The 26,372-nt window shown below is 57.9% G+C and overlaps 1 protein-coding gene across 1 annotated transcript in view; it reads left to right on the forward strand.

Annotated features, from left to right (window-relative positions):
- Positions 1 to 26,372, forward strand: part of DNAH1 (dynein axonemal heavy chain 1) — a 79,518-nt gene that overhangs the window by 46,583 nt on the left and 6,563 nt on the right. Inside the window, exons 33-64 of the mRNA XM_060021467.1 lie at positions 530 to 616; positions 709 to 895; positions 3,338 to 3,429; positions 3,808 to 3,962; positions 5,426 to 5,603; positions 6,397 to 6,591; positions 6,680 to 6,799; positions 7,020 to 7,178; positions 7,338 to 7,442; positions 8,556 to 8,696; positions 8,849 to 9,009; positions 9,412 to 9,569; positions 9,927 to 10,100; positions 10,895 to 10,933; positions 13,426 to 13,604; positions 14,612 to 14,842; positions 15,537 to 15,733; positions 16,170 to 16,305; positions 17,223 to 17,431; positions 17,642 to 17,813; positions 18,807 to 18,998; positions 19,389 to 19,499; positions 20,303 to 20,488; positions 20,926 to 21,117; positions 22,602 to 22,769; positions 22,859 to 23,050; positions 23,232 to 23,363; positions 23,839 to 23,964; positions 24,608 to 24,727; positions 24,850 to 24,999; positions 25,094 to 25,254; positions 26,086 to 26,311. Coding sequence (XP_059877450.1) covers positions 530 to 616; positions 709 to 895; positions 3,338 to 3,429; positions 3,808 to 3,962; positions 5,426 to 5,603; positions 6,397 to 6,591; positions 6,680 to 6,799; positions 7,020 to 7,178; positions 7,338 to 7,442; positions 8,556 to 8,696; positions 8,849 to 9,009; positions 9,412 to 9,569; positions 9,927 to 10,100; positions 10,895 to 10,933; positions 13,426 to 13,604; positions 14,612 to 14,842; positions 15,537 to 15,733; positions 16,170 to 16,305; positions 17,223 to 17,431; positions 17,642 to 17,813; positions 18,807 to 18,998; positions 19,389 to 19,499; positions 20,303 to 20,488; positions 20,926 to 21,117; positions 22,602 to 22,769; positions 22,859 to 23,050; positions 23,232 to 23,363; positions 23,839 to 23,964; positions 24,608 to 24,727; positions 24,850 to 24,999; positions 25,094 to 25,254; positions 26,086 to 26,311 — 5,031 coding nt within the window. The remainder of the gene's footprint in view (positions 1 to 529; positions 617 to 708; positions 896 to 3,337; positions 3,430 to 3,807; positions 3,963 to 5,425; positions 5,604 to 6,396; positions 6,592 to 6,679; positions 6,800 to 7,019; positions 7,179 to 7,337; positions 7,443 to 8,555; positions 8,697 to 8,848; positions 9,010 to 9,411; positions 9,570 to 9,926; positions 10,101 to 10,894; positions 10,934 to 13,425; positions 13,605 to 14,611; positions 14,843 to 15,536; positions 15,734 to 16,169; positions 16,306 to 17,222; positions 17,432 to 17,641; positions 17,814 to 18,806; positions 18,999 to 19,388; positions 19,500 to 20,302; positions 20,489 to 20,925; positions 21,118 to 22,601; positions 22,770 to 22,858; positions 23,051 to 23,231; positions 23,364 to 23,838; positions 23,965 to 24,607; positions 24,728 to 24,849; positions 25,000 to 25,093; positions 25,255 to 26,085; positions 26,312 to 26,372) is intronic.

Below are 26,372 nucleotides of genomic sequence, written 5' to 3' on the forward strand. Positions count from 1 at the left end.
TATAATGGAGAGAAACAGAACCAGAGGCAAAAGCGGGGAAAGCCAAGGTAGTACGGCCGAAAGGGTGGGTCTGGAGAGATGTGATGAATGTTAGAAGGAAGCTTAAAGGCCATCGAGGCAAGTCTGCTTGTGGCACAGATGGGAAACTCCTTCATCCCCTTTTTGAACAAAACTTGAGTGCCTCCCTGCCCTTGGCGCTGTGCTGGGACCACAGGGATTGAGCCATGACCAAGGCAGACTCCTCACCCTCAGGGGCCAAGAGGCAAGCAGGGGTGCAGGATAGGTAACCTGGTAAGGGGAGTGGGCCACTGGGGCAGTGAAGTAGAGGGCACCACAGGAACCCAAAGTGGGGCACCTGGCCCAGGCTGGGGAATGCAGGTGGGTGCGGATGGCCTGCAGGGGAAGTGACACTTCAGCTATGAGCTAGGCGATGAGGCACGGCCAGGTGTCAGGTGGGAGACAGTGTTCCAGACAAAAGACCCGAGAGGGACAATGCTCACCCACCCCTCCTCCTGTATGGTGGTGACAGGATCACTATGACTTTGGGATGAGAGCTGTGAAGACTGTGATCTCAGCTGCCGGGAACCTTAAGCGAGAAAACCCCAGCATGGATGAGGTGAGCTGCATCCAAAGAGGTGTCTGGGGAGTGGGGCTCTAGGGAGGCTCTGGAGCAGCTAGAGGGGTGTCTGACCTGGGCCTCTGCTGCAGGAGCTGATTTGCCTCCGGGCCATCCGAGACGTGAATGTGCCCAAGTTCCTGCAGGAGGACCTCAAGCTCTTCTCCGGGATCGTGTCTGACCTGTTCCCCACCATCAAGGAGGAGGTGACTGACTACGGCAACCTAGATGAGGCCATACGCAAGGCCTGTGAGAAGAACAACCTCAAGGATGTGGATGGTGAGCCCCTGGCCCTACCGTCCTGTGGTGCCAGAGGAGGGCTGGGTGCAGCCACCCCAGGTTGCAGTCCAGCCTCAGGGTCCCTCCCGCCTGGCCAGGCATGCTGCAGGCTGGGGCTCTCTGCCCCTATCTCCGCTGGGACACTTCAGGTGGTGGGAGTCTAGGGAAAAACTCTCCTTCACTCTCACATCAACACTTCTGACACCAGATGTATGGGGTTTTACCCACGCTCATCAATTCTCGAACACAGCTGTGTTCTACAATTCAATTCAATCCTGACATTAATCAGAGTTAGCATAGACCCCACAGGTTACGGGCTCAGTCCCACAAGACTGCCCCCACTTCAGATACTAGTCACAAGTACTGGGTCCCCAGGTTACCCACAACCTCTGTCCTATTTGGCTACAAATCAGAGGTTCCCATGACCCCGCCCCCCTCTGGCTTGATCATTTGCTAGAACAGCTCAAAGAACTCAGGGAAACACGAACGCTTGCTGATTTATTATATAATAAAGGATGTGATAAAAAGGATACAGATGAACAGCGGGATGAAGAGATACATAGGGCGAGGTCTGTCCCTGTGGAGTGGGGGTGGGTCACCTTCCCAGCCCGTGGATGTGTTTACCAATCCAGAAGTTCTCCAAACCCTTACTTTTGGGATCTTTTTCTGGGATTCATCATGCAGGCATGGTCACTTATTAACTCCACTTTCAGACCCTCTCCCATCTCCGGAGAATGAGGGTGGGCCTGAAAGTTCCAAGCTTCTTCCGGTGACCAGTCCCCTCCCAGGAGTTCACCACCAAGAGTTGCCTCATTAGAACATAAGATGTTCCTAACACTTGGGAAATTACACAGTTAGGAGTTCTGTGTCAGGAACCAGAGACTAAATATTGGAACTTGAAGGTTCTCCAAGCACCCCTATTTACAAGGGTTTGAGGAGCTATGCATCAGGAACCAGGAACAGAGACGATACAGAGATTGCCTATTATTTCACAGTGGGGAAGCAGGTGCTGCCCTTCCTCCCCGTGGAGGAGCAGTCACAGCTTGGACCACACCCTTGGCCTTGTTACTCCTTGACAGAGGCTCTCCTCTGCCTCATCCTCACCTGCTTGGGGTGGGAATGGGGTTTGATGTCTGGGATGGGGGAAGATGGTGAGCCTATCCACACCCCTGCCCTTCACCGTTCTTCATTAAATATGCGGCCCTAAGCACCCCCCTGGCCTGCTGAGGCCCCAGCAGGCGAGTTGAATGAAGCCTCAAACTCTTCTCTCCCTCACGGCCTTGGGGCAGCTTTGCCAGCACCAAATAACTGGATCTTGTCCCTTTGGCAGGGGCCCCCAGACCTGCATCGCTCTCCTGGACCCCTCTTCTTGGGCTAAAGTGATGTGCTCATTCCCTACCTGTGTGGGTCTGGCCTGCCACTGCAGCAGGCAGCTGCCCCTACAGCTCTGGTCTTGGTCAGTCAGAGACCCTGACCGACACTGGATCTTTTATTTATTTATTTATTATTTATTTTTGGCTGCATTAGGTCTTTGTTGCTGCGCGTGGGCTTTCTCTAGTTGTGGTGAGCGGGGGCTACTCTTTTGGGTGTGCGGGCTTCTCACTGCTGTGGCTTCTCTTGTTGCAGAGCATGGGCTCTAGGCACGTGGGCTTCAGTAGTTGTGGCATGCAGGCTCAGTAGTTGTGGCTCACGGGCTCTGGAGCACAGGCTCAGTAGTTGTGGTGCCAGGGCTCGAACCCGTGTCCCCTGCATTGGCAGGCAGATTCTTTTTTTTTTTTTAAGTTATTTTTAGCATTCAGGATTTCTTTCTTTTTTAAATTTATTTATTTATTTTTGGCTGTGTTGGGTCTTCGTTTCTGTGCGAGGACTTTCTCTAGTTGCGGCGAGCAGGGGCCACTCTTCATCGCTCGAACCCGTGTCCCCTGCGTTGGCAGGCAGATTCTCAACCACTGCACCACCAGGGGAGTCTGGCAGGCGGATTCTTAATCACTGTGCCACTAGGGAAGCCCCTGACCCTGGATCTTGTCCCTGGGATTTTGCCTCATGTTGGCCAGCACTTCCCTGGGGCCATGCTCTCAGTAAGCTGGGTGGTAGCTTTGGAGCTGAAGTTGATTTTGAGACCTGTGACAGTTCCTCACTGAGCAAGCCTGTGCCAGCTGGACACCCGACTAGTGGATGTTAGGGAGTAATAGTCACAATGTAAATAATGGCTGGCCATTAGCAGAGAATTCCTGCTCTGTGCCAGGCTGTGTGCTCAGGGCTTCACCTGCCTCTACCTATGAGGTAGGTACTACTGCCATCCCCACCATCCCCATTTTACAGATAAGGAAACTGAGGTGCAGGGAGTGAGGTAACCCATCACAGGTCACACAGCAAGCTAGTGTCAGGACCAGGATCTAAGCCCCCACTCTGATCCCTGGGCTCCCTGCCATGTCCTTCCAGGATTCCTGACCAAGTGTATCCAGCTGTATGAGACCACGGTGGTGCGGCACGGCCTCATGCTCGTTGGGCCCACAGGCTCTGGCAAGAGTAACGTAAGTGTTCCCTGTGCTATACAGTAGGTCCCTGTTGGTTATCTATTTTAAATACAGCAGTGTGTACATGTCAGTTCCAAACTCCCAATCTATCCCTCCCCCCACCCTTTCCCCCTGGCAACCATAAGTTTGTTCTCTATACTCCAGTATAAAATAAAAATTAAAAAAAAAAAAGACTAATATAAGTGGAGCCTAGCTGGGCAGCCCAGTACCCAGACAGTGGACCTGAGGGTAGAGCAGCCTCAACAGGGGTCTTGGCCCCCACTTGTGCCTCCTTGGCCTTTAGAATACCGTCCTGCCCGCCGTGGCCCACAGCCCACTTCAGCCCTTCTCTCCAGCGAGCTTGGAGGCTCACTCTTGGCTGGCCCTTCTCCACAGTGTTACAGAGTCCTGGCAGCTGCCATGACGTCGCTGAAAGGGCAGCCATCCATCAGCGGCGGTGTGTACGAGGCCGTCAACTACTATGTGCTCAACCCCAAGTCCATCACAATGGGCCAGCTGTACGGGGAGTTTGACCTGCTCACCCATGAGTGGTGAGTGGCCCGGGACCCCTCCAGCGACTGCCCTGCTCCCAGACCTTTGCAGGCTATGGGCCGTGGGCCGCCTCCCTCCCTGAGCCAAGTGGAAGGTCGGGAGCTCTGGCTTTGAAGCCCAAATACCTGGGACTCTACCCACCACTGCACTTCCTCACTGAGTGACCCACCTCACCCCCTGGGCCTTTGTCCCTCATCTGCAAAGTGGGGAAAAAAATGACACCATTATTATGGAAGATGGCTGGGACAGTGTAGCACATGCTGAGCTCTCAGTACATGTTGACTTTTGTTAGTACCCACGAGAGGCTGGTGGTCTCTCTTGGAGCCTCTGCTCCTGGGCTGAGATGTGCATTTTAGGGGAAGTGCACCAAACTGGGAGAGATGTCAGCACCTGAGGGTTTTCTCCAGGGCTATTCTGTCTCTCCAGAGAAGTCTCCAGTCTCCTGCTGGGGTGTCTTCTTGGTCCCAGTGTTCAGGAACCCAATGGAGGATGGGCACTGGAGAGGGGCAGTCACCCATCTTTCTGAATGTGGGCCTGTCCAGCTTCCCCCATTTCTGGTAAAGGGCCTCACCCATGCCTACTCCAGGCTCTTGTGTGGTTAGGTGGCGGCCTGGGGATCAGACCAGAAAAATGCCCTCCTACTCACCCCCTTCCCTGGCATTTGGTGCCTCTGAAGTCTGAGGCTTCTTGGGTTCTCTGGCAGGGACTAGATATATCTCATGACCCTGCTTTCTCTACGAGGTCATTTACCCCTTCTCCACCTCTGTCCATCTTCCGGGACTGTGTGGACCTCTGTTTCTGTGTTGCCTCCTCCCCCATCTTCCTTTTCTTTCTTTTTTTTCTTAAATTCCAGGACACTATAGTTTTTTTTGTTGTTGTTTGTTTGTTTGTTGTAAATTTATTTATTTTTGGTTGTGTTGGGTCTTCGTTGCAGTGTGCGGGCTTCTCATTGTGGTGGCTTCTCTTGTTGTGGAGCGTGGATTCTAGGCGTGTGGGCTTCAGTAGTTGTGGCACGCAGGCTCAGTAGTTGTGGCTCATGGACTGTAGTGTGCAGGCTCCGTAGCTGTGGCGCACGGGCTTAGTTGCTCCGAGGCATGTGGGATTTTCCCAGACCAGGGCTCGAACCTGTGTCGCCTGCATTGGCAGGCAGATTCTCAACCACTGCGCCACTGGGAAAGTCCCCTCATCTTCCTTTTCTTTTGGGGATATTACTTTTCATTCTCCTTTAATAGAACTTTAGTGAGGACTCAGCAGGGAGAGAATATAAGCACACATTTTCATTATATTTATTATACCAAAAAGTCCCATTTTCCCTGCTATAATTTTTAAATGAATGAAGCTATTTAAGAAAAAAACAAAAGCAGAGCAGGGCCAGCATGGATCCAGGTTTCCCTGGGAGCCAGCTGTGCTTGCCGCCCTGCCTCCCCTGCACCTACAGCCCTTTCCACCCTGGTGGCTGCAGGACAGATGGGATTTTCTCCTCCCTCATCCGGGTGGGGGCCATCACCTCTGACACCAACAAGAAGTGGTACGTGTTCGATGGGCCGGTAGACGCCATCTGGATTGAGAACATGAACACGGTGCTGGACGACAACAAGAAGCTGTGCCTCAGCTCCGGGGAGATAATCAAGCTCACAGAGGTGTGTCCGCCTGTCTGCTCACTCTGCTCTCCTTCGCAGCCAGGTGGCCCAGGGCACACCACGCTAGCCAAGCCTCATCCCCCTCCACCCTTCCCTCTTGGGGCCACAGCGCCATCCCCATCCCCAGGCTCCTGTACCGCAGGCACGTCCTACACAGCTGCTCAGTGCTGCCCTTTCGGCAGACCCACTTTCTGTGATGCTCCGAGCCTAGGGCCAGGACAACTACCCCAGCTCCTGGTTGATGCTGTGCCTCCCAGGCCTATTTGCAGTCATATCGGCCCATTCTGGGTTAGGCATACTGGCAATGTGCCTGGAGTCTGGAGAACATGGGAACAGCTGCCTGGTGGGAAGTGTGGGGCAGTTCTTAGAGAAGGAGGGGTATTGCCTGAGCCTAAGAGCAGCCAGTCTCTTGAGTCCTTCTGAGAACACCTGGATGTCAGTGTGACCCTGTGTCCATGTACACAGGTGCGGGGCTTTGGAGCAGAGCACACAGCTCCCATCGGATATCCCCAGGGCTCTAGGGACCCCAAAATGCCCTGACCCGAGGCTGGCCAGAGGGCTCCCAGGAATCTCCTTAGACTCCTTCTTGGCCTCTGGGGAGGGCTGTGTTATCAGCTGAGGGCCAAAAGGTTCCTGCATTTGCCCCCACCCCAGCCCTGTTCCTGGCCCAGCGCCTGCCCCGTGGCCTGCCCAGAGTTGCAGGATGGGCAACACCTCCCCATGGCCCCGCAGCCCTTTCCCCTGCCGTGGAGGCTGGCGGCTGGCCCACTCACGCAGTTCATCTTGGCACCAGGCGATGACCATGATGTTTGAGGTGCAGGACCTGGCAGTGGCCTCCCCAGCCACAGTATCCCGCTGCGGTATGGTGTACCTGGAGCCCAGCATCCTGGGGCTCATGCCCTTTGTCGAGTGCTGGCTGAGGCATCTCCCTGCTTTACTCAAGCCCTTTGCGGAGCAGTTCAAGGCCCTCTTTGTCAGCTTCCTGGAGGTGAGTGAGACTACGGTGTGCCGGCCCAGGTGGGGCAGCCGGGTGCTATGGCCACCAGCCACAAGAGCTGGGTGTCCATCCCCTGTAGGGGTCCATCACTTTCGTCCGGTCCTCAGTGAAGGAGGTGATCACCTCAACCAACAGCAACCTGACCATGAGTCTCCTCAAGCTGCTGGACTGCTTCTTCAAGCCCTTCCTGCCTAAAGAGGTACGGCTCTGAGCAGTGGGCTGGGGGCCTTCTCTCCTCATCTGAGGGCCCTGAATCCCAAGTCCAGCTTTCTGGAAGAGAGAATCAGATTGTCTCACATGGGTCATGGGACACCCTGTCCAGTCTGCTGCAGACACAAAACTACGGCAGAGGCCAAGGGATGGCCCCCACCCCCTGGCTTCCTCAGGCCACTTAGTTCTGTCCCCGCCTCTGTCCCCAGGGCCTCAAGAAAATACCTCCCAAAAAGCTGAGTCGCATCCCAGAGCTGATCGAGCCCTGGTTCATCTTCTCCCTGATCTGGAGTGTGGGTGCCACAGGGGACAGCGCCAGTCGCATCAGCTTTAGCCACTGGCTCAGGATCAAGATGAAGACAGAAAACGTGAGAGGCGGCAGCTCCTGGGCTGGGGTCCAAGGTCTGGGATGCATACGCTGAATGCTGGGTGTTTTGGGGCCGTCCCCCAGGCCCCGGCCCCCAGAAACAAGTAGCCACACAAGCCACCGGGTCTCACCGCCTGGTTTTCCCCCTGGTCCTTCACAGCTGACCTTGCTCTTTCCGGAGGAGGGGCTGGTGTTTGATTACAGGCTAGAGGACGGCGGCATCAGCAGCACCACTGACGATGAGGACGATGATGAGGGCAAGCAGGTGACTGCAGACCTGCCCAGGGAGGGCCCCACTGGGTGGCGGCTGTCCTCCTCGATGAATAGTGACTGCAGAGAAGAGGCTGCATTGACGGTCACAGGTCTCAGACTGGGGTTATTTGCATCATCTCCTGAATCCTCACAGACCCACAGCGTGGTTATTATTGTGCCCATTTCCCAAACAAGGAAATTGAGGCTCAGAACTGTCGCGCCCAGGTAGTCGGTGGCAGAGCTGGACTTGAACCTGGGACTGGGAGATGTCAGAGTGCCTCCCTTCCCAACCATACACACTGCCTCCCCTGTGTTGATGCTGAGCCCAGGTATTAATCAACTCGGTTCTACTTAAAAGCCCCATTTGCCCAGGGGCTGGGCTCCTCAGGGGTGGGGGAGTAAGCCCCCATGGCCTGTCTTGATGTCCCCATTTCTCCTCTTAGCCAGCGAGGGTCCCATTAGCCTACCCTCATGGGATCAGGACTCTAGCCCAGAAGGAGGAGGGGCCAGAGAGGCATCTATAGAGATGGTTACTGCACAGGGTCCTGCTGGGGGTCTCACGGGGCATGTTTGAGTCTAAACATCAGTACCGTTCCCAGTGGGACATGTGGGTTTGACCACAGTGAACACCCCCATCAAGGGAGGTCTGCAAGTTGAGTCAGGGCTGTGGGTGAAGGGGTGCATGCAGGTGGGGATGGTGGGGGAGAGCGGGCCAGGTGACCTCTCAGTGTCTAGGCGATGCCAGCCCCATGGTTCTGGCCCTCACATGCTTGGGTAGCCTAAACTAAACAGCAGAGACCTTTGCATTCTGGGTTGTCCAGTTCCCAGAGTACTTCCTTCATGCAGAGGCCCAGAGACTGGCCCCACTGAGGTAGCTGGATGCAGGGAAGCCTTCACTTGGGCAGCTGTGTGCAGAGAGCCCCCCATTCCTGGAGGTTTGTTCTGGGAGTCCCCCACCCTGTGTGGAGAGTGGGCACAGGGATTCCTGTTTCTGTCAGAAGCAGCCCTTCACCTGGACCCTCTTGCTGAGTCCCAGCAGTGCCGCTCCTTGCCCTCCTGGTGCACTTGGCCAAGGGTGAGACGGGGAGAAGGTTCCAGGCCCACCCTGTGCCACCTGTGGTTCCAGGTTGCCTGGGTGAAGTGGATGGACTCCTCAGCTTCGTTCACCATGATGCCAGATACCAACTACTGCAACATCATCGTGCCAACCATGGACACCATCCAGATGTCCTACCTGCTAGACATGCTACTCACCAACCGCAAGCCCGTGAGTGCCCCTGCCATGCCCTGCTTCCAAGTGCCCCACACTTCCAAGGCCTAGGTCAGGAGTGGCTGGCTCCCACACTGACAGGGCGGCAGCTCGTGCTGCATGCTGGGCCCTGTGAGAGCGCTCTGACCCTGTGTCCCCTGCTCTCCTAGGTGCTGTGCATCGGGCCGACGGGCACAGGGAAGACCCTCACCATCTCCAACAAGCTTCTCAAGAACCTGCCGCTGGAATACATCAGCCACTTCCTCACCTTCTCTGCCCGCACCTCAGCCAACCAAACCCAGGACCTCATCGACAGCAAGCTGGATAAGAGGCGGGCACCCTGGCTCCTTCCTGGGTCCGCTGTCCCCCAGCCTGGCCCGGCCAGCTGCTGTCCCCCCTCCCCTCCCGGGTGGCCCTTGGGCTCCCTTGCAAACTGCTCTGGAGCCTTCTTCCATCAGGAATTCCCACCGAGCCCTTCTGTGGGTGCTCTCCCTGGGCTGAGCACTCGGGAGGGGCTTGTTATCTATCTGCCTAGAGGCAAGGCTCAGAGCAGCCAGGTGTGATGTCCCAGGACGCTCAGAATGGGACAAGGAGTTGCTCAAGAGGCTCAGCAATTCGGGGGAGCCTGAAGTTAGTGAGGGCTTCCCAGAGGTGAAGCTGCCATCCTGCCACCCTGGATTCCCTGAGGACCTGGTACCCGTGGGTGCTGGGCTTACACAGCCCCATCCCACAGGCGGAAGGGCGTGTTCGGGCCGCCCCTGGGGCGCAACTTCATCTTCTTCATCGATGACTTGAACATGCCGGCCTTGGAGACATATGGCGCCCAGCCGCCCATCGAGCTTTTGCGCCAGTGGATGGACCACGGCGGCTGGTATGACCGCAAGATCATCGGTGCGTGCTGGCCGCCTGGGGCAGCGGGGCAGGGCTGGGTGTGCTGGGCAGGGCCAGGGCCTCACCCGTTAGGCACAGTAGGCACAGGGCCTGGGCCCACAGGACTCACAGAGAGTCCATGGAAGTGTTTTAATGTCTTTTAAAATCAAGGGGAAAATGAACTTCTAGGTCAAAGAACATTTAAAATGCATAATATTAATATATTTGTCTATGTACCAATACTGTGGTAAATTATAATTTTTAATATATATATTTTTTAATGGAGGAGGAGGCCCAAGAAAGCAAAAGTGCCCAGGGCCTACAGAAGTCTTAATGTAGCCCTGGGCAGGGCCTTCTGACTTCCTGCCCTGACTCCAGGAGCCTTCAAGAGCCTGGTGGACATCAACTTTGTCTGTGCCATGGGCCCCCCCGGTGGAGGCAGGAATGCTATCACTCCACGGCTGACCCGCCACTTCAACTACCTGTCCTTTGCTGAGATGGATGAGGTCAGCAAGAAGCGCATCTTCTCCACCATCCTGGGCAGTTGGATGGGTGAGTATCGGGCAGGAGTGGGGTAGGAGGCCACGGGCTAGGGCAGAAGCCCCGGCCAGGTAAGCCACACCAAGGACAGCTGGGCAGCACTGGGAAGGGCCGAGTGGCTGAACCACTGACATCAGCCCTGGCTTCACCCCTTACTCAGCTATGTTACCTTTGGCCAATTCATGAACCTCTCTGAGCCTCAGTTTCTTCATCTGAAATGGGTGATAATATCAGTGCCCAACACCCCGAGTTGTGAAGGTTAAATAAGACACTGCATGTAGAGCATCTAGCAAGAAGCCCGGCATGTGGTAACTGTGGAATATATGATTTATACATATGTATACATGTATTTTCATCCGTATAAGTACGCGCATATATGGTAGAAAGGCTAGTGAAAGGATGTTACTTTTGTAAATCAGGAAGTGCCACCAAGATAGAATGGACAAAATGGCCCTGATTTTCCATGGAGCTTGAAGAAAAGTCTGTTCCAGGATGCAGTTTTCCCCAACCAGTCCACTTCTTACATAACACACACTCTGACCTTTAAACTCCACTTGGCACTGTGCCAGGTGGTGGGTGATGGGAGTCAGGCCTTCCTTCCTCTGGCCTGGCCTGCCCTGCCCCCAGGGGCTATAGACCAGAACTTGCCCCCATGCCCAGCTTGGAGGTGGGGGCCATGTGGCTCTGAGGAGGGGGGTGATGGTCAGTGGCTGCTCTGGGGCTGCCCAGCTGAGCACAGCCGGTCAAGGTGGGCAGCAAGGGACCCACCTAACTCTGAGCCCCGTGTCTCTCCCTCAACCTTCTAGATGGACTCCTTGGAGAAAAGAGTTACCGGGAGCCCGTTCGTAAGTGCAGGCCTGGGCAGGGCCTGGGAAGGCCTGGATGGGGCAGGGGCACTGGTTCCAGGGGGAGCCCTGGACTCCAGTTGGATGTCGTTGAGGCCGGGTCCCAGGGGCCACAGTGAACCATCCTCAGACTCCTGAGGGGACCTCGGGCCACTGCTAGAGCAAAGGTTGCCCAGCACCGACGGTCTGCATGGCTCACTCACCGTTACATGGCCAGTCAGTCTTTCAGTGCCCGGGTGAGTGTCCGACCCATAGTAGAAGCAAGGTGAATGCACGTTGAATGAATGAATAAGGAATCCAACAAAGTCCCACCCTGTGTGAAGAAGCAGAGGCTCTGAGGAGAGGGCATGAGCCTGGAGCCAGGAGCAACCTGAGTTCGTGTCGGGCATCCCCCGTGTGGCAGCGGATCTGCTGCTCATTGCAGCAGGGTGACTGGCCGCTCCAGACCTCCTCAGGCCTCCGTGTCCACTGCTGACCTGCACCCAGGCCTCCCTGGGCCCTGTCTTCTCTCCTGTTCCTGGGAACAGATTTCCCTGCTCCCGTATGAGGCCAAGCCCTCCTCTTAGGCCTGAGTCCCATCCCCTATTGTCTGCTTGACAGCCACCGACATCAGTGTTCTCTTCTCCACTGGGCCATTCCATCAGCGAAGACACGCCCCGATTTCTCCCATCTGAAGAACAAAACACAAAACAAGCCCCTCTTTTCTCCCCTCCCTACCCCCCCCCCCCCAGCCTTGGTGCCATTTCTCTGTCACCTTGAGACCAAAACGCTCCAAGAGCGTTTTCTCCTCCTGCGGGCACCAGCCCTCCCTCCCACTTTCTCTTGAGCCCCACCAGTCCCCGGAGAGGGCTCTTGTCACCAGCAGCCTCGCAGCGTCCAGACCAAAGGTCAGCTGGGTCTTCACCTTTCCCGGGCTGTCAGCTGTCTGTGGGGGTCACCCCTCCTCCTCCCAGTCGCCTTCCTAGGTGGACGGAGGGCTTACTCTCAGCCTCTACTCCCTCTAAACACACTCTTCTGGGACATCATCATCCTGCCCTGGCGATAAACCCCTTAGTGCGGATGCCGCTGAGTCTGTGTGTTCAGTCCAGACCTCTTGCCTGAACCTCGGACCGATGTCTCCTCTTGAATGTCCACTGGGCGTCTCAGGCTGAACATGTCCAAACCCGAGCCCCTGACCCACCAGCACCTGGCCCTCCATTCTTCTCAGCTGATGGCCACTGTGTCCTTCCACTCGCTCAGGACAAGGGCCTTGGCACCATCCGGACTTGCTCGCTCTCTTTGTCTCTCTCTCAGGAGGTCCTGCTGCCTCTCCCTCCAGAACCCCCCCTGAATTGCGCTGCTTAGCACCCCAGCCCTCACTCATAGGCCACTGCAGCAGCCCCCCCCCACGCCGGTCTCCCTGATTCTGTCTTCACCCCCTGCATCTGTCTGTCTGTCTGGAGGTCTATCCATCCTGCACTTGCAGCCAGAGGGACCCATTCAAACGCTGAATCAGATCACATTCCTCCTCTGCTCAACCATCTCATGCAGACTAGAGCCCAGGTCCTGGCAGTGGTGGGCACCCCTCATCACTGTCTGCTCTCACCACCCCCTTGCTAAGTCCTTAACCCCCCCAGACATGCCTGCCTCAGGGCCTTCGCCCTGGCCACGCCCTCTCTGGAACACCTTCTCCAGTTCTGAACCTGCTTGGCACCTCAAGGCTTTGGGTCTCTGCTCAAGTGCCCTCCTCCGCAAGGCCTCCCCAGCATTTATGTCAAATCCCCCAACGCTGGCTCTCCCCAAACCTCTCTCCACACATTTTCCATCCCCAGTTTACTGTCAGTCCCCCAAAGAAAGTCAACTTGTTGGGGGTGAGGAGCGTGTCTGCTGGGGCTACCCTCTGTGCCCAGCACCTAGAACAGTCCTTGTGTTAATGGATGAGCCCGCTTTGGGGCTAGTGAGTTGTCCTGCCCCTTCTTTGCTTTTTTCCCTCTTCTGGGGGCTCCCTCTGCCCCAAATTCCCACTGACAGAATTTTGGTTCCCAGCAAAGAATTGCATTGTTTTCAAAGCACAAGCAAATAGGTTATGTTAATGGTGAAAATGCAAGGGGGTGATAAGCCCCCAAGGTCATGGCTGAGTCCCAGGCCTCCACGTCCACTGTGGTGCACTCCTGAACCCCGTGTGGGCCATGCAACCCTCCCCATGCACAGCTCAGAGTGGCATGTTTCAGGTCTGGCCCCATTAGTGTTCTCAATTCCATGAATGTGTCCCAGTGCCCCAATATATGGACAGGCTATATCAGTGATAAGGATGTAAAAGGGGGGAGCTCCGGGTGAGAGATTCCTCACCCCATGGTGGGGGATACCAGGAAAACCTTGCTGGGGAAGTAGCATCCGAGAGGGCTGCAGAGTGGGCAGAATCCAAGCATGCAGGCTGGGGAAAGGTATGTGCAGAGAACACAGCACCGGATCTGCAAGGGCTGTGACCCAGGGCCACTCTCCTGTTCCCACAGCCGGTGCCCCCAACATTTCCCACTTCACGGATCCCCTCGTGGAAGCCACCATCATGGTGTACTCCACCATCACCTCCCAGCTGCTGCCCACCCCAGCCAAATCCCACTACACTTTCAACCTGAGGGATCTCTCCAAGGTCTTCCAGGGCATGCTCATGGCCGACCCGGCCAAGGTTGAGGTGAGGACCGGTGGGCCCCCTCCCCAGTGTCCAGCAGTGGAGTGCCCACACTGCCCTCACAGTCCTCCCTGGTTTTAGGCCTTCCTACCCAAACACTCCTCAGCCTTCATCTGGCCAGGCCCTCGGGCAGGGGGTGGAGCTGGGGACACGGCAACAGGTACCAAGCCCCCAGGAGCCCTGCCTTCATGCAGCTGAGCCCTATCTTGCAGGTGAAATCCACACCTAGAATGCTGGCTGTGATGGGATCACACAAAAGCAGGAGCCGGGGCATGGCAAGGGAGGGAGGGTTCCTGGTGGAAGCCCTGTGTGTGAGAAGATTGAGGGGAAGAGTGAATGGTACCAGGTGGAAGGAGCAGGAGTGCAGCACGGAGCAGTGTCAGCTGTGCTGGGCAGGCTCTGGGGGCTGCAGGGGCAGAGAGTCCTGAAGGTGATGGGAGCTGGGGGGTGGGTAGGGGGCACATTTGCACTTTGGGATGGGGAACGGATGGGTCAGTGTGTGGGCCCAGCGTCAAGGGCATAGTGTGAATAGGACAGATGCCAGCCCTGGCCCTGCCTAGGGCCCTGCCAAAGGAGTCGAGAGAAGAGCTTTGGGGCTTCCTGAGGGCGGTCCTGTCACCCAGGGAGAGGCAGGGAGGTCAGCATGGAGGTGGCAGCAGGATGGGGGTAGAGTCAGAGGGAGCTTTGGGGTCAAGTGAGTGGTTAGATGTGAGGTGTCAGGAAGGTATAAGGAGAATCGGGCATTCCTCTCGGGCTTGGGGTTTGGGGAGCTGTGGGGACCCTAAGAGGGGAGAAGCTAATTGAGCTGGGAGCCCTGCAGGCACAGCTGCGCCTGGAGCTGGGGGTGGAGAGGCCCAGGCGTCAGCGTGTGGACTCCACGCTCTGTGGAGACTGCTAGCAGACACCCAGGGCCCTGGCAGGGTCTTGGTAGGAGAGCCAGGCCCAGGTGCTTTGAGAGGTGGCTGAGGGTGCGGGGCCGAGACCGGGCCCTGACGCTGGGGCGGCCGCAGGACAAGGTGCAACTGCTGCGCCTGTGGTACCACGAGAGCTGCCGTGTGTTCCGCGACCGCCTGGTGAACGAGGAGGACCGCAGTTGGTTTGACAAGCTCCTGGAGAGCTGCATGGAGCAGTGGGAGGTGGCCTTCGAAGAGGTCTGCCCCTTCCAGCCCATCCTCTACGGGGACTTCATGTCACCAGGCTCCGACGTCAAGTCCTATGAGCTCATCACCAGCAAGAAGAAGGTGAAGGGGCCTGCTGGGGCCCTACCCCTGACCCACAACCCCTGACCCCCGAGACCCCAGCCCTCTGCAGCCACTGCTAAGAGACCACCATGCTCTGACCAGAGGGTCGGACACTGGTCTGGAAGGCCAGCTCAGGGACTTCAGGCCAGAAGTTGCCTCTCTGAGTCCCATCTCCTCGCCTGTCAAGTGGGCACAGTAGGCCCCCCTTGGCCCTTTCCTGAGGACAAGCCTAACGTTCAACTGAGACAGGCTCTGTAAGCAGGAACACGCTATGCCCATTTGAGGGACTAGTATCCCACCCACAGAGCCACGGCAGGGCCCTGGGCACCGCGAGTCTTGAGTCAAGACCCCAGGGTGGCAGGATGAAGCTGGAGTGCGGGGGCCTCCTGTTGGTTTCTTCACACAGACCCTCTCCTAGCTCCCAGGAGCTCCCACGGGGCCCCAGGTCGGTACATCCTGTTGAGCCCTCAAGGCAGCAGGCAGGTCTCTGACCCGACCCTCAGGCCTTGGCGTGTCCAGCAGGTCAGGCCTCATCCAGGCAGACCTGGCATCTTAAGGCCAACATCCCTCTGTGCACAGAGGAGCAGGGCTGGCTGGGGGGATGGGGTGTTGTGCTCCCTTGCGGGGGGGCACAGTGCACGGGGACAGAGGGAGGACCCAGCTCTCCCCGTGCCCCCCCACCCCCCGCTGCCAGATGATGCAGGTGATTGAGGAGTACATGGAGGACTACAACCAGATCAGCACAGCCAAGCTGAGGCTGGTCCTCTTCATGGACGCCGTGAGCCACGTCTGCCGCATCAGCCGCACCCTGCGCCAGGCGCTGGGCAACGCGCTCCTGCTGGGTGTGGGCGGCAGTGGCCGCAGGTCCCTCACGAGACTGGCCTCGCACATGTGAGGGCCCCCAGGCGTGGTGGGCAGTGGGCGGCCGGTGGCAGACTCAGTTCCATTCGTGTTCTTCCACATGTTCTATGCTGAGGCAGACGCACCTGGCCCATGGGCTTCTAAACCTGGGAGGGTAACCTGGGGTCCAAGGAGAGACAGCAGCAGTGCCCTGTGATGCTGCAGGGATGGGGGAGGGGTAGCTGCAGGCATCCAGGAGAGATTCCTAGAGGAGGTGGCCATGGACCTTCTCTTCTAATCAAGGCTGGGAGGATGGAAGGGAAGGGCATTCCAGGCCGAGGGAGCAGCCTCAGCAAATGTCTGGAGGCAAGAGAGCAGGTTCAGGGTTGGGGGAGTCAGCAGGTCTGCCCAGGATGGGAGCAGATGGCTGGGGTGGGGCGCTTGGCCTCAAGCTCTGGCATGCCTCCACCCAACCACCTGTCTCCAGGGCCGAGTATGAGTGCTTCCAGATTGAGCTGTCCAAGAACTATGGCATGACCGAGTGGCGTGATGATGTCAAGAAGGTCTTGCTCAAGGCTGGCCTGCACAGCCTGCCCATCACCTTCCTGTTCTCAGATACCCAGGTACCACCACACGGGCAGTGAGGGGGATCTAGGGTGGGTTGGGTACAACCCACCCCAGTGTGGCATCCTGGAAGGTGGTCAGTCCTTCATGCCCACGTCACTGTCAGTTGGGGTGGATCTTGGGAGGAATGGCTGGGACCAGCGGGAGGGGGCCAAACCTAGCCTGTCAGGGCTGGTGGGGGGCATAGATCATTACTATGCCCCGAGGGTAAAGAAGGCCCCTGGCACCATGGCTGACCACAAGCAGCACCACACTCACTGGCCAACGGCTTCCTACCTCAAGGACCACAGGACTTGTGCCTGAGGTGCTGTGACTATGGCCCCCTTCTTGGGGCTGCTCCGTCTGGAGCTCCCTAGATGAGGCCTCGCCCCAGGACTGAGAGAAGGAGAGGTCGTGGGTCCAGGGTCTCAAGACAAACAGGGCAGTGCTTAAACCTGACTGGTGGTCAGGACTGGGCCGAAGCTGAAGCCCTGGAAGGCTTCCAGCCCTACTCCTATCCCCCAGGCTCCCCTTACATAGGCAAGTGAGGGTGCCCTCTGGCACTGACTAGGCCCTGGCCATATGAGATGGGCAAGGACCCGTTTCTGCCTGTGGCCTGGTTTTCTCCTGTGAGTAAACTGAGATGTAGAGAGGCCTGGCAAGAGAGGAGGAAGACACCACATCTCCCACCCAGGACCCAGGGCCCTTCCACAGCCCAGCAGTGATGTTCAGAGTCTCTGCTGTAGGGCAGGCCTGGGTGTGAGTCCTGGACCACAACTTGTGAGGTCACTTGTGTGACCCTGGGCTTCTCTGAGCCTTAGTGGCATGGTCTGTGGAATGGGGCTCCTGTGAAGGTCCAGTGAGACCATGGTCATGGAGCCCAACACCCAGGGGCCATCATCAAGACTCAGCTCCTCCATCCCCATCTTCCCCCCAGATCAAGAACGAGTCCTTCCTAGAGGACATTAACAATGTCCTGAACTCAGGCGACGTTCCCAACCTCTACAACACGGATGAGCAGGACCAGATTGTCAACACCATGCGGCCCTACGTCCAGGAGCAGGGCCTGCAGCCCACCAAGACCAACCTCATGGCTGCCTACACTGGGCGTGTGCGCAGCAGCATCCACCTGGTGCTGTGCATGAGGTACAGGTGGCCACTGCAACCTCCCAGGGACAGGGGTTTTAGGTGGGGGAGCACCTGGGCCTGCCACAAGGGGAAGTGGCCTGGGCCTGGCCACCGTGCCATTGGGTCCAGGCTGCCATGCCACAGGGCTGTGAAATGACCCTGGGTCCTGGGTTCCTGGGGGGTGTAAGTCAGTGTCTCAGGGCCTCATTTGGACCCCCACCTCCCCAGCCCCATTGGAGAGGTCTTCCGAGCTCACCTAAGGCAGTTCCCCTCCCTGGTCAACTGCTGTACCATCGACTGGTTTAATGAGTGGCCGGCAGAAGCCCTGGAGTCTGTGGCCACCATGTTCCTGAACGAGATCCCAGAGCTGGACGCCACTCCCAAAGTAATTGAAGGACTGGTAGGTATCTTGGTGAGGAGCAAGACCTTGAGGGGGACTGTGTAGGTTTGGGCTTGGGGTCACCAAGGCCTGGGTAAGATTCCCAGGCCCACCACTGATGGGAAGCCTTTGGGCAGACAGATTTATCTGTCTAAGCCTCAGTTTCCTCACCTGTATAATGGGAATGCCACAAGGTTGTCACGGTGACGCAGGAGGCTGGGCACACAGTTACACAGTCACTGTTTATCTTATTCTCTGAGGGCTCCACGGAAACTTTCTTTAAAGAGTCGCCTGATATAGGGACTTCCCTGGCAGTCCAGGGAAGATTTCACCTTCCACTGCAGGGGGTGAGGGTTCAATCCCTGGTCGGGGAGCTAAGATCTCACATGCCTTGGCGACAAAAAACCAAAACGTAAAACAGAAGCAATATTGTAACAAATTCAGTAAAGAGTTTTTTTTAAAACATGGTTTACATTAACAAACAAAGAGCCCCCTGATACAACCCAGAGACTACAGATGGGGTGGGGGGTAGATTTGTCTGGTCCAGCCTGAGACAGTGATGGTCACCTGGGGGCCAAGAGCTAGGGTGCGCCCATTTCTGCCCAGCTGTGCTGAGGCCTTGGGCCCTCCCTCCCCACATCTACAGCCTCCGAGAGGGGCCCCACCTTAGGGCTTTCTGAGAGAGGCAGGTCATAGGGGCTGTGATAAGAGCACTGGGCCAAGAGCTGGGACACACCTGGGTCCAAGTTCAAAGTGAACTCTGCCCTTGACAACTGTGTGAACTTGAAAAAGCCCCTTGATTTCTCTGGGTCGTGGGATTTTTCATCTGCAGAATAGGTGACCTTTACCTGGAGGTCGTGAGGATCATAGGAGAGAGTGAGTGTGAGGGCCGTTGAGGTTCCTGCACGTGGCTCCCTCCGCAGAACCAGGCTTCAGTGGCTTCAAGGGCACCCTGGTGCCCCATCTTTGCTGGGGGCTCTACAAGACTGGCATCAGTGGTCTGCTCCCTCACAGATTCAGGTTTGTGTGTATATCCACCAGTCGGTGGCCAAGAAGTGTGTCGAGTATCTGGCCGAGCTGGCCCGCCACAACTATGTGACCCCCAAGAGCTACCTGGAGCTGCTCAATATTTTCTCCATCCTCATCGGGCAGAAGAAACAGGAGCTGAAAACTGCTAGGAACCGCATGAAGAGTGGCCTCGACAAGGTGGGCTGGGGTGGGGCCTTATGGGCAACGTATAGCTGCCCGTGGTTCTGCCCATGCAGTTTCAGTCCTGACCCCGGAGGCCCAGCCTGGCCTTTCAGTTGGCAGCCCACAGTGTTTAAATGGGTGGCTTCCTCCCTCACCAAAAGAGCTGCTGGCCAAGGGCAAGGCCAAAGCAGGTCACCCCAAATGTTTTTAGGGGACTGCTCCCTTCCTCTGGGGTCCACTGGGCAACCTGGGGGCCACTGAAGCTGCTGGCCACAGCCTCTCGTGAATGAGGGCGGCCCTGCAGGGACCTCTCCCCTGCCCCCTCCAGGCCTAACTCACTCTCTGGTCCCCATCACACTGTCACACCGGATTTCCTCTCTGTGCCCCACACCTCCCACCCCGCAGCTGCTGCGCACTTCGGAGGACGTGGCCAAGATGCAGGAAGAGCTGGAGATTATGCGCCCCTTGCTGGAGGAGGCTGCCAAGGAGACCACGCTCACCATGGAGCAGATCAAGGTTGGGAGTGCTCCTGGCCCCCTCCCTGACGGCTGACCGTGTCTGAGGATGCTCGGCACCCCCATGCAGCCACAAGATCCCTAGCTGCCTGGCCTCACAGGTTGCTTAGCCTCTTGGTGCCCAGTTCCCTCGTTCAGTCGTGTTCATTCAACAAATGCTTGCTCAGAACCTATTCTATGCCAAGCGCTGCACTGGGCAGAGGATATGGTGATGAGCAAGACAGACAAATCCAAACCCAATAATCACAACACGGACTGAGCAGCAGGGCAGCCACAGGTAGCGGTGCAGAGTCTGCCTGAGTCTCCCTCTAAGATCCTCTGAGTCTACAAGAGGGCCCACATTTGAGGGCCGGTCATCACAGCAGCCTCCGCAGGTTTGCATATTCACGATGGCAGCTTTCTGGCAGAAGCAATCATGTCCTGCTCTACAAAGGCAGTGGTATTGAAAATTTTTCCAGCAGATGGAAAGAAAGTGACTTGTGGGAGGAGAGTGCCTTTCTCTGTTCTGCATGGAGGTGCCCTGTGGGTTTAGGGGGTCCTGCCCATGGGGTAGTTATGCTCAAGCATGTAAAGCCCTGAGCCCCATGCCAGGCCCATGATGAGCACTCAGGATTGGAAGGAGTTCCTAGCACTCCCAGGTCTCCGTGGGCTGTCACAGCCGAGATGGTCCTTAGAGAATGGGGCATCCCAACCCTCATTTCCTTCCACCTGGGGAGACTGAGACACAGAGAGGAGAAAGGGGAGGAGGGCACACCTGTCCCTGACACGGGCCATCCCTGGGCCCTCCCTACTTCTGGTCCCTAGGTGGACACAACCATTGCTGAGGAGTCCCGGAATTCAGTGCAAGCAGAGGAGATCAAGGCCAATGAGAAGGCCAGGAAGGCACAAGGTATTGCTGACGATGCCCAGAAGGATCTGGATGAGGCTCTGCCCACCCTGGATGCAGCCCTGGCCAGTTTGCGCAACCTCAACAAGAATGATGTGACCGAGGTGGGTGGCTAGGCACCTCCCAGGCTTTTCTTGACATCCCTCCCTGGAGCCCTCTTGGGTCCTGGCCCCTAGGCCCTCCCTCTACACATCCCTTGAGGGTCATATGTCAAGAGATGAGGGCAGAACTAGGGCTTGAATCCAGCTGCCTGCCCTTACCTCCTTGTATCAGCCCCCAGGGCCCGGGCAGGTGCATGAGGAGGGCTTTGGGCCTTGAGAAATGAGCGTACAGGACCTCGTGGCCAGGCCTGGGTATATGGGGGAGCAGTAGTTGCCATAGGCTAAGGCAGACCTTGGGGGATCCCCGGGTGTGCCCTTGGTCTGTAGTGGTAGGGACTTGGCTGGTGGGGCCCACCCTGTCTGGTGGCTGTCCCTGCCTGGAGGTACCGTACCACTCCGTGATGGACCTCCCCCTTCCCCACTCTTGGCCTGGCCCACAGGTGCGTGCCATGCAGCGGCCACCCCCAGGTGTGAAGCTGGTCATAGAAGCTGTGTGCATCATGAAGGGCATCAAGCCCAAGAAGGTCCCTGGAGAGAAGCCTGGCTCCAAGGTGGATGACTACTGGGAGCCAGGCAAGGGGCTGCTGCAAGACCCCGGCCGCTTCCTGGAGAGCCTCCTCAAGTTTGACAAGGTGAGCGTGCCAGGCACCCAGCCAGCTGGGAGTGAGTGAGGGCAGGACCCAGCTGGGCAGAGAAGTGAGGAGAGGAACCGGCCCCCTCCCCGCCACCAGCGCTGGGGCCTCCATCCTATCTCACTCTGCCTGCAACACACACAGCCCTGTGGCCACAGAGCTGATGGGACCAGATCCTGGCACAGAGGAGCTCTCCAGCTGGTGGGGGAAACAGACGGACCGACCAACAGATGGGTGTTGAGGAAATCAGGACCTGGGAAGGCTCCTATGCCCATAGGACATCACCCACAGTCACTCCAAGGCTCCGCAGCCTGGAGATTCTCTCTCCTGCTCTTTTTTTCCTGAAACCCCCATGGCGCTGGCCAAGACCTTCCCTGGCTGCTCAATCATCGCCTCTCCCTCAGCCTTAACACCTGAGGTTTAGTGCCTGTCTGTCTCTGGATTTCTCTGCCTTCCTGTCTATCTGGGGTTCTCAGTATCCATGGGCATGCTCTCTCATGGGGCTGCTTAGGGTTAGGTCAGCCTGGAGCCTGCAGCCCTCTTGGAGGGCCCCTTTCCAGCCCAGAAATTAGTCCCACGCGGGCCGCTCCCCCCCTCCCCCACCATGTGTCAGTGTTGGAGCCCTGGGCACGTCCCAGACTGCACTGGGAGGGCAGAGGCAATGGCCCATCTCAGTGACAGCTGGACTCTATGGGCTTCCCCATCCCTCTAACTGAGCCCAAATCAGGAGGCTCACGGCCAGCACTCAGGTTCCCCTGGTCCCAAGCTCTGACCTCTGGGAGCTCATGAACAGTACAGATTCCTGGGCTCATCCTGAATTACAGAGCTGGATTCTCCCAGGGTAGGACAAGTGCTCCAAGAGTATGGTGAGCTCTTGGGGTAGGGATTATTACATTTGAACGTGAGCCGGGTTGGGCATCAGAACCACTCACTCGTCTCCACATCAGCCAAGAAGGAGCCCTTGTCTCTAAATGGGTTTTAAATGGGGCCTGCATATTATCAGGTCTTCATTTTTAAAATTTTTAATATTTATTTATTTATTTAGGCTGCGCCGGGTCTTAGTTGCGGCACGTGGGACCTTCGTTGCGGCATGCGGGATCTTTTTAGTTGTGGCGTGTGGACTTCTTAGTTGCGGCATGCATGCGGGATCTGATTCCCTGACCAGGGATTAAACCCGGGCCCCCTGCATTGGGAGCGCGGAGTCTTACCCTCTGGACCACCAGGGAAGTCCCTGTATTATCAGATCTTGAGGTTGTGTCATTTCTTGAGAAAGAAAAATCTCTGATCATGTTATTTGAAATCTTAGAATACAGAAGATCCTCTTCTGGCCAGCTTTTGTGGGTTGTGTCTATTCCCTAGGGAGGACACCTGTACTGAGGCCTACACGGGGCATAGCGGCAGGAGCAGGATGCCCCTCAGCCCTGCAGAGCCTTCTCTGTCCTCCCTGGGAAGCAGCCCCCTGAGCCCATGGTTCCCATCCCCAGGACAACATTGGGGAGGCGGTGATCAAAGCCATCCAGCCATACATCGACAATGAAGAGTTCCAGCCGGCCGCCATCGCCAAGGTGTCCAAGGCCTGCACCTCCATCTGCCAGTGGGTGCGCGCCATGCACAAGTACCACTTCGTGGCCAAGGCCGTGGAGCCCAAGCGGGTGAGGGCTGGGTAGACCTAGGGGGCAGGGGAGAGGGTGTGGGCTCCTCTGGGCACCAGGAAAGCTGGTCCTGCGCCCTCTGCCCGCAGCAAGCCCTGCGGGAGGCCCAGGACGACCTGGAGGTGACACAGAGGATCCTGGAGGAGGCGAAGCAGCGCCTGCACAAGGTGGAGGATGGCATTGCCACGATGCAGGCCAAGTACCGAGACTGCATTGCCAAGAAGGAGGAACTGGAGCTGAAGTGTGAGCAGTGCGAGCAGCGGCTGGGCCGCGCCGACAAGGTGTGAGGGCCTGTGGTGTGGCCTGCCCCCGACAGGCTGGAAGGGCCCGGGTGGTAGGGGGGGGGTCCCAGGGTGGCTGTCCACACCCCCGACACCGGCCACCTCGGGGACTGCGCCAGGCAGGGACACCCAGGCCCCTGGCCCAGCCTCCCAGAACCCACCCCATGGGCTGTCCTTGCAGCTCATCAACGGGCTGTCGGACGAGAGGGTGCGCTGGCAGGATACGGTGGAGAACCTGGAACACACGCTCGACAACATCTTCGGGGACGTGCTGGTGGCTGCAGGCTTTGTAGCCTATCTGGGCCCCTTCACGGTAAGGAACCCCCGGCCCCGCCTTGAGGCCTCACCTCCATGAGGGGTGGCCTGAGGGGCGGCTCTTCTCTCACTCATTCAACAAGCACTTCTCAGGCGCCCCGTCTGAGCCAGGTGCTGTTCCAGGCACTGGGGATATGGCAGCTCACAAAACAGCCAGAAAACCTGCTCCGGTGGGGCTGGCCTTCTAGAGGGAAGTGTGAGTTCACGCTGCCGTGCTTGCTGTGCGCCTCTCATTCAGTCCTCACAGCTGCCCTGATGGGTGGGCATTGTTGTTCTTATGCTGGTTCCACAGATAAGGGGCTGAGGATTGTGGGGGCCAAGGATGTTCCCCAAAGTGGGGCTAGAGCTCAGGCCTCTGTCTCCATGTCTGAGCTCTGACCTCTGCACAACTGCTGAGCGTTGGGGTGCAGGGGGAAGTGGGAGGGCATCGCGGCTGTCTCAGTGGGGTGGCCCTGAGCCTGGCATCTCCCCAGGGCCAGTACCGCACGGTGCTCTACGACAGCTGGGTCAAGCAGCTCACGACTCACCATGTCCCACACACCTCCGAGCCCACGCTAATCGGGACTCTGGGGAACCCCGTGAAGATCCGCTCGTGGCAGGTGCCCACCCTGGGGGGCTGGAGCAACTGGGCTGGGCCTGCAGTGTGGTCGGGCTGGGCCAGGAGCCTCCTGCCTCCCTCCCACCCTCTTTCCTGGGTCTGCTTAGAGATGCGTCTCCTGAGCCCGCCCGGGGCCAGTCAGAGGCTGGTGGGTAGGAGAGGAGAAAGCCGAGCGAGTGGTACAGATGCTGGCTAACTGTGGGCAGAGAGGTCAAGGGGTGCTTATGAGAGTGGGGGTGGGGTGGGAGAGCAGTGTCCAGAGCGAGGGTTACGAGATCGTGTCCGAGCTAGACCCTGGAGGACAGGTAGAGTTGGCGCAAGGAGAGAACCAAGAGGCTCAGGCAGAGGCTAAGCGTGAACACAGTCCGGGAGGGCTGATGGGCTTTACTGGCTCCGTGAAGATGGTCTGACTGAGCAAGGACTCAACAGGCATGAGGAACGACTGGCCCAGCGAAGGAGGGTGTCGGGAGCCAGCCAATAGGAGGGAGACCAGTCCTGGGGGCTGAGACCTCAGGACTGCCCTTCACCCTCAAGAGGGTGCAGTAAGGAGAAGGGAAACACAGCCAAAGCACAAGGTTGGGAGTGGCTGATGTCCCAGCTGAGCCTGCTGTGTGAGACCCCCGACCCAGCCCGGTCCCCCACAGGTTGCTGGCCTCCCCAACGACACACTGTCAGTGGAGAATGGGGTCATCAACCAGTTCTCCCAGCGCTGGACCCACTTCATTGACCCTCAGAGCCAGGCTAACAAATGGATCAAGAACATGGTGAGCCTACCCACCGGGTGCCACCACCCCACCCAGCGGGGCTTAGCAGGTGTAGGGGGAGTAGCTGAGCCTCAGGCTGGTTCTCAGCTCCCGCGGCCCCCACCCGCCCCCTGTGCCCACAGGAGAAGGACAGCGGGCTGGACGTGTTCAAGCTGAGCGACCGCGACTTCCTGCGCAGCATGGAGAATGCCATCCGCTTTGGCAAGCCCTGCCTTCTAGAGAACGTGGGCGAGGAGCTGGATCCCGCCCTGGAGCCCGTGCTGCTCAAGCAGGTGGGCCTGCAGCAGTGGGGGTGGGGGCGGCCCCCTTCCCCTGCCTCACTGGTGAAGCCCAAGCCACAGCGCTTGCCCATCCCACCTGCCACAGACATACAAGCAGCAGGGGAACAAGGTGCTGAAGCTGGGAGACACGGTGATCCCCTACCACGAGGACTTCAGGATGTACATCACCACCAAGCTGCCCAACCCACACTACACGCCCGAGATCTCCACCAAGCTCACCCTCATCAACTTCACCCTGTCTCCCAGGTAAGCCCTTGGTCCCTGGGACCCCCAGCATCAGCTCTGCCTCAGCCTGCCTGGCCGCCTCCTCCCACCCCCAGGCAGAGACTCAGTGGGTTTCCCCCTGAGGCCCCGCCAGCTTCCTCCCAGGCACTCTGCATTTCAGGTCTTTCTAGCCCCTCCACGAACTCCCTTTACTTGCCACTGTTTCCACCTGAGAAACCCCACCCTCAGATCATCCTGATCCCTGGTCAGGAACCCCTCCCCCAGCCTGCCTGGCCAGCACTAGCCCCACCTCATCCGGATACCCTTTCCCCACAGCCCTTGCTGAGCCCTTGTGTACTCACCCCCAGAGCTGTCCTGGAGCCCTGTGGGGGGCATACTCTGGCTCCCTGCACCCAAGCCATTTCCTGCCCTTGCTGCCCTAAGCCCAGGCACTATAGCTTTTGCTGACCACCCACAGAGAGTGCTAAGGCCTCCATGCCAGTGGCCACTACGAACCTCTCCACAGACAAGGGGGTGAAAACATCCTTAAGTCCTGTCCCTCCCCATCACCCCCAGCCCCCTCCTGCTGAGAGGGAGTTTTTCAGACCCCAGCAACTCACATGTTCAACTGCCTGGCCCCTGCTGGGATTCCAAGCTGCCACCTGAGGTCTCGCTGAGAACTGGTCACTTTGAAGCCAGGCTCTGCCTTAGCCCTGCAGCCTGAGACAGAGGCCAGGCCTCCCAGGCTGACACCAACAGGGATGCTAGGCTCTTTGGAGCCCCAGGAGCACAGGTACATAGGTCAGCAGGCTCAAGGCTGGCCCTCCAGGGCCCACCAGGTGTCACAGACATAATGTCCCCTACCCCTGGCAGTGGCCTAGAGGACCAGCTGCTGGGCCAGGTAGTGGCTGAGGAGCGGCCTGACCTTGAGGAAGCCAAGAACCAGCTGATTGTCAATAATGCCAAGATGCGCCAGGAGCTGAAGGACATTGAAGACCAGATCCTGTACCGGCTCAGCTCCTCTGAGGGCAACCCTGTGGATGACGTGGAGCTCATCAAGGTGCTGGAGGCTTCCAAGTTGAAGGCTGCTGAGATCCAGGTCAGCAACTGCCGGCCCACCCCTGCCTGCCTCTCCCCACCTGCCCCAGGCCTGCCCCCTA

This window comes from Delphinus delphis, chromosome 10 (genome assembly GCF_949987515.2).
Source record: "Delphinus delphis chromosome 10, mDelDel1.2, whole genome shotgun sequence".
Taxonomy (NCBI): Eukaryota; Metazoa; Chordata; class Mammalia; order Artiodactyla; family Delphinidae; genus Delphinus; species Delphinus delphis.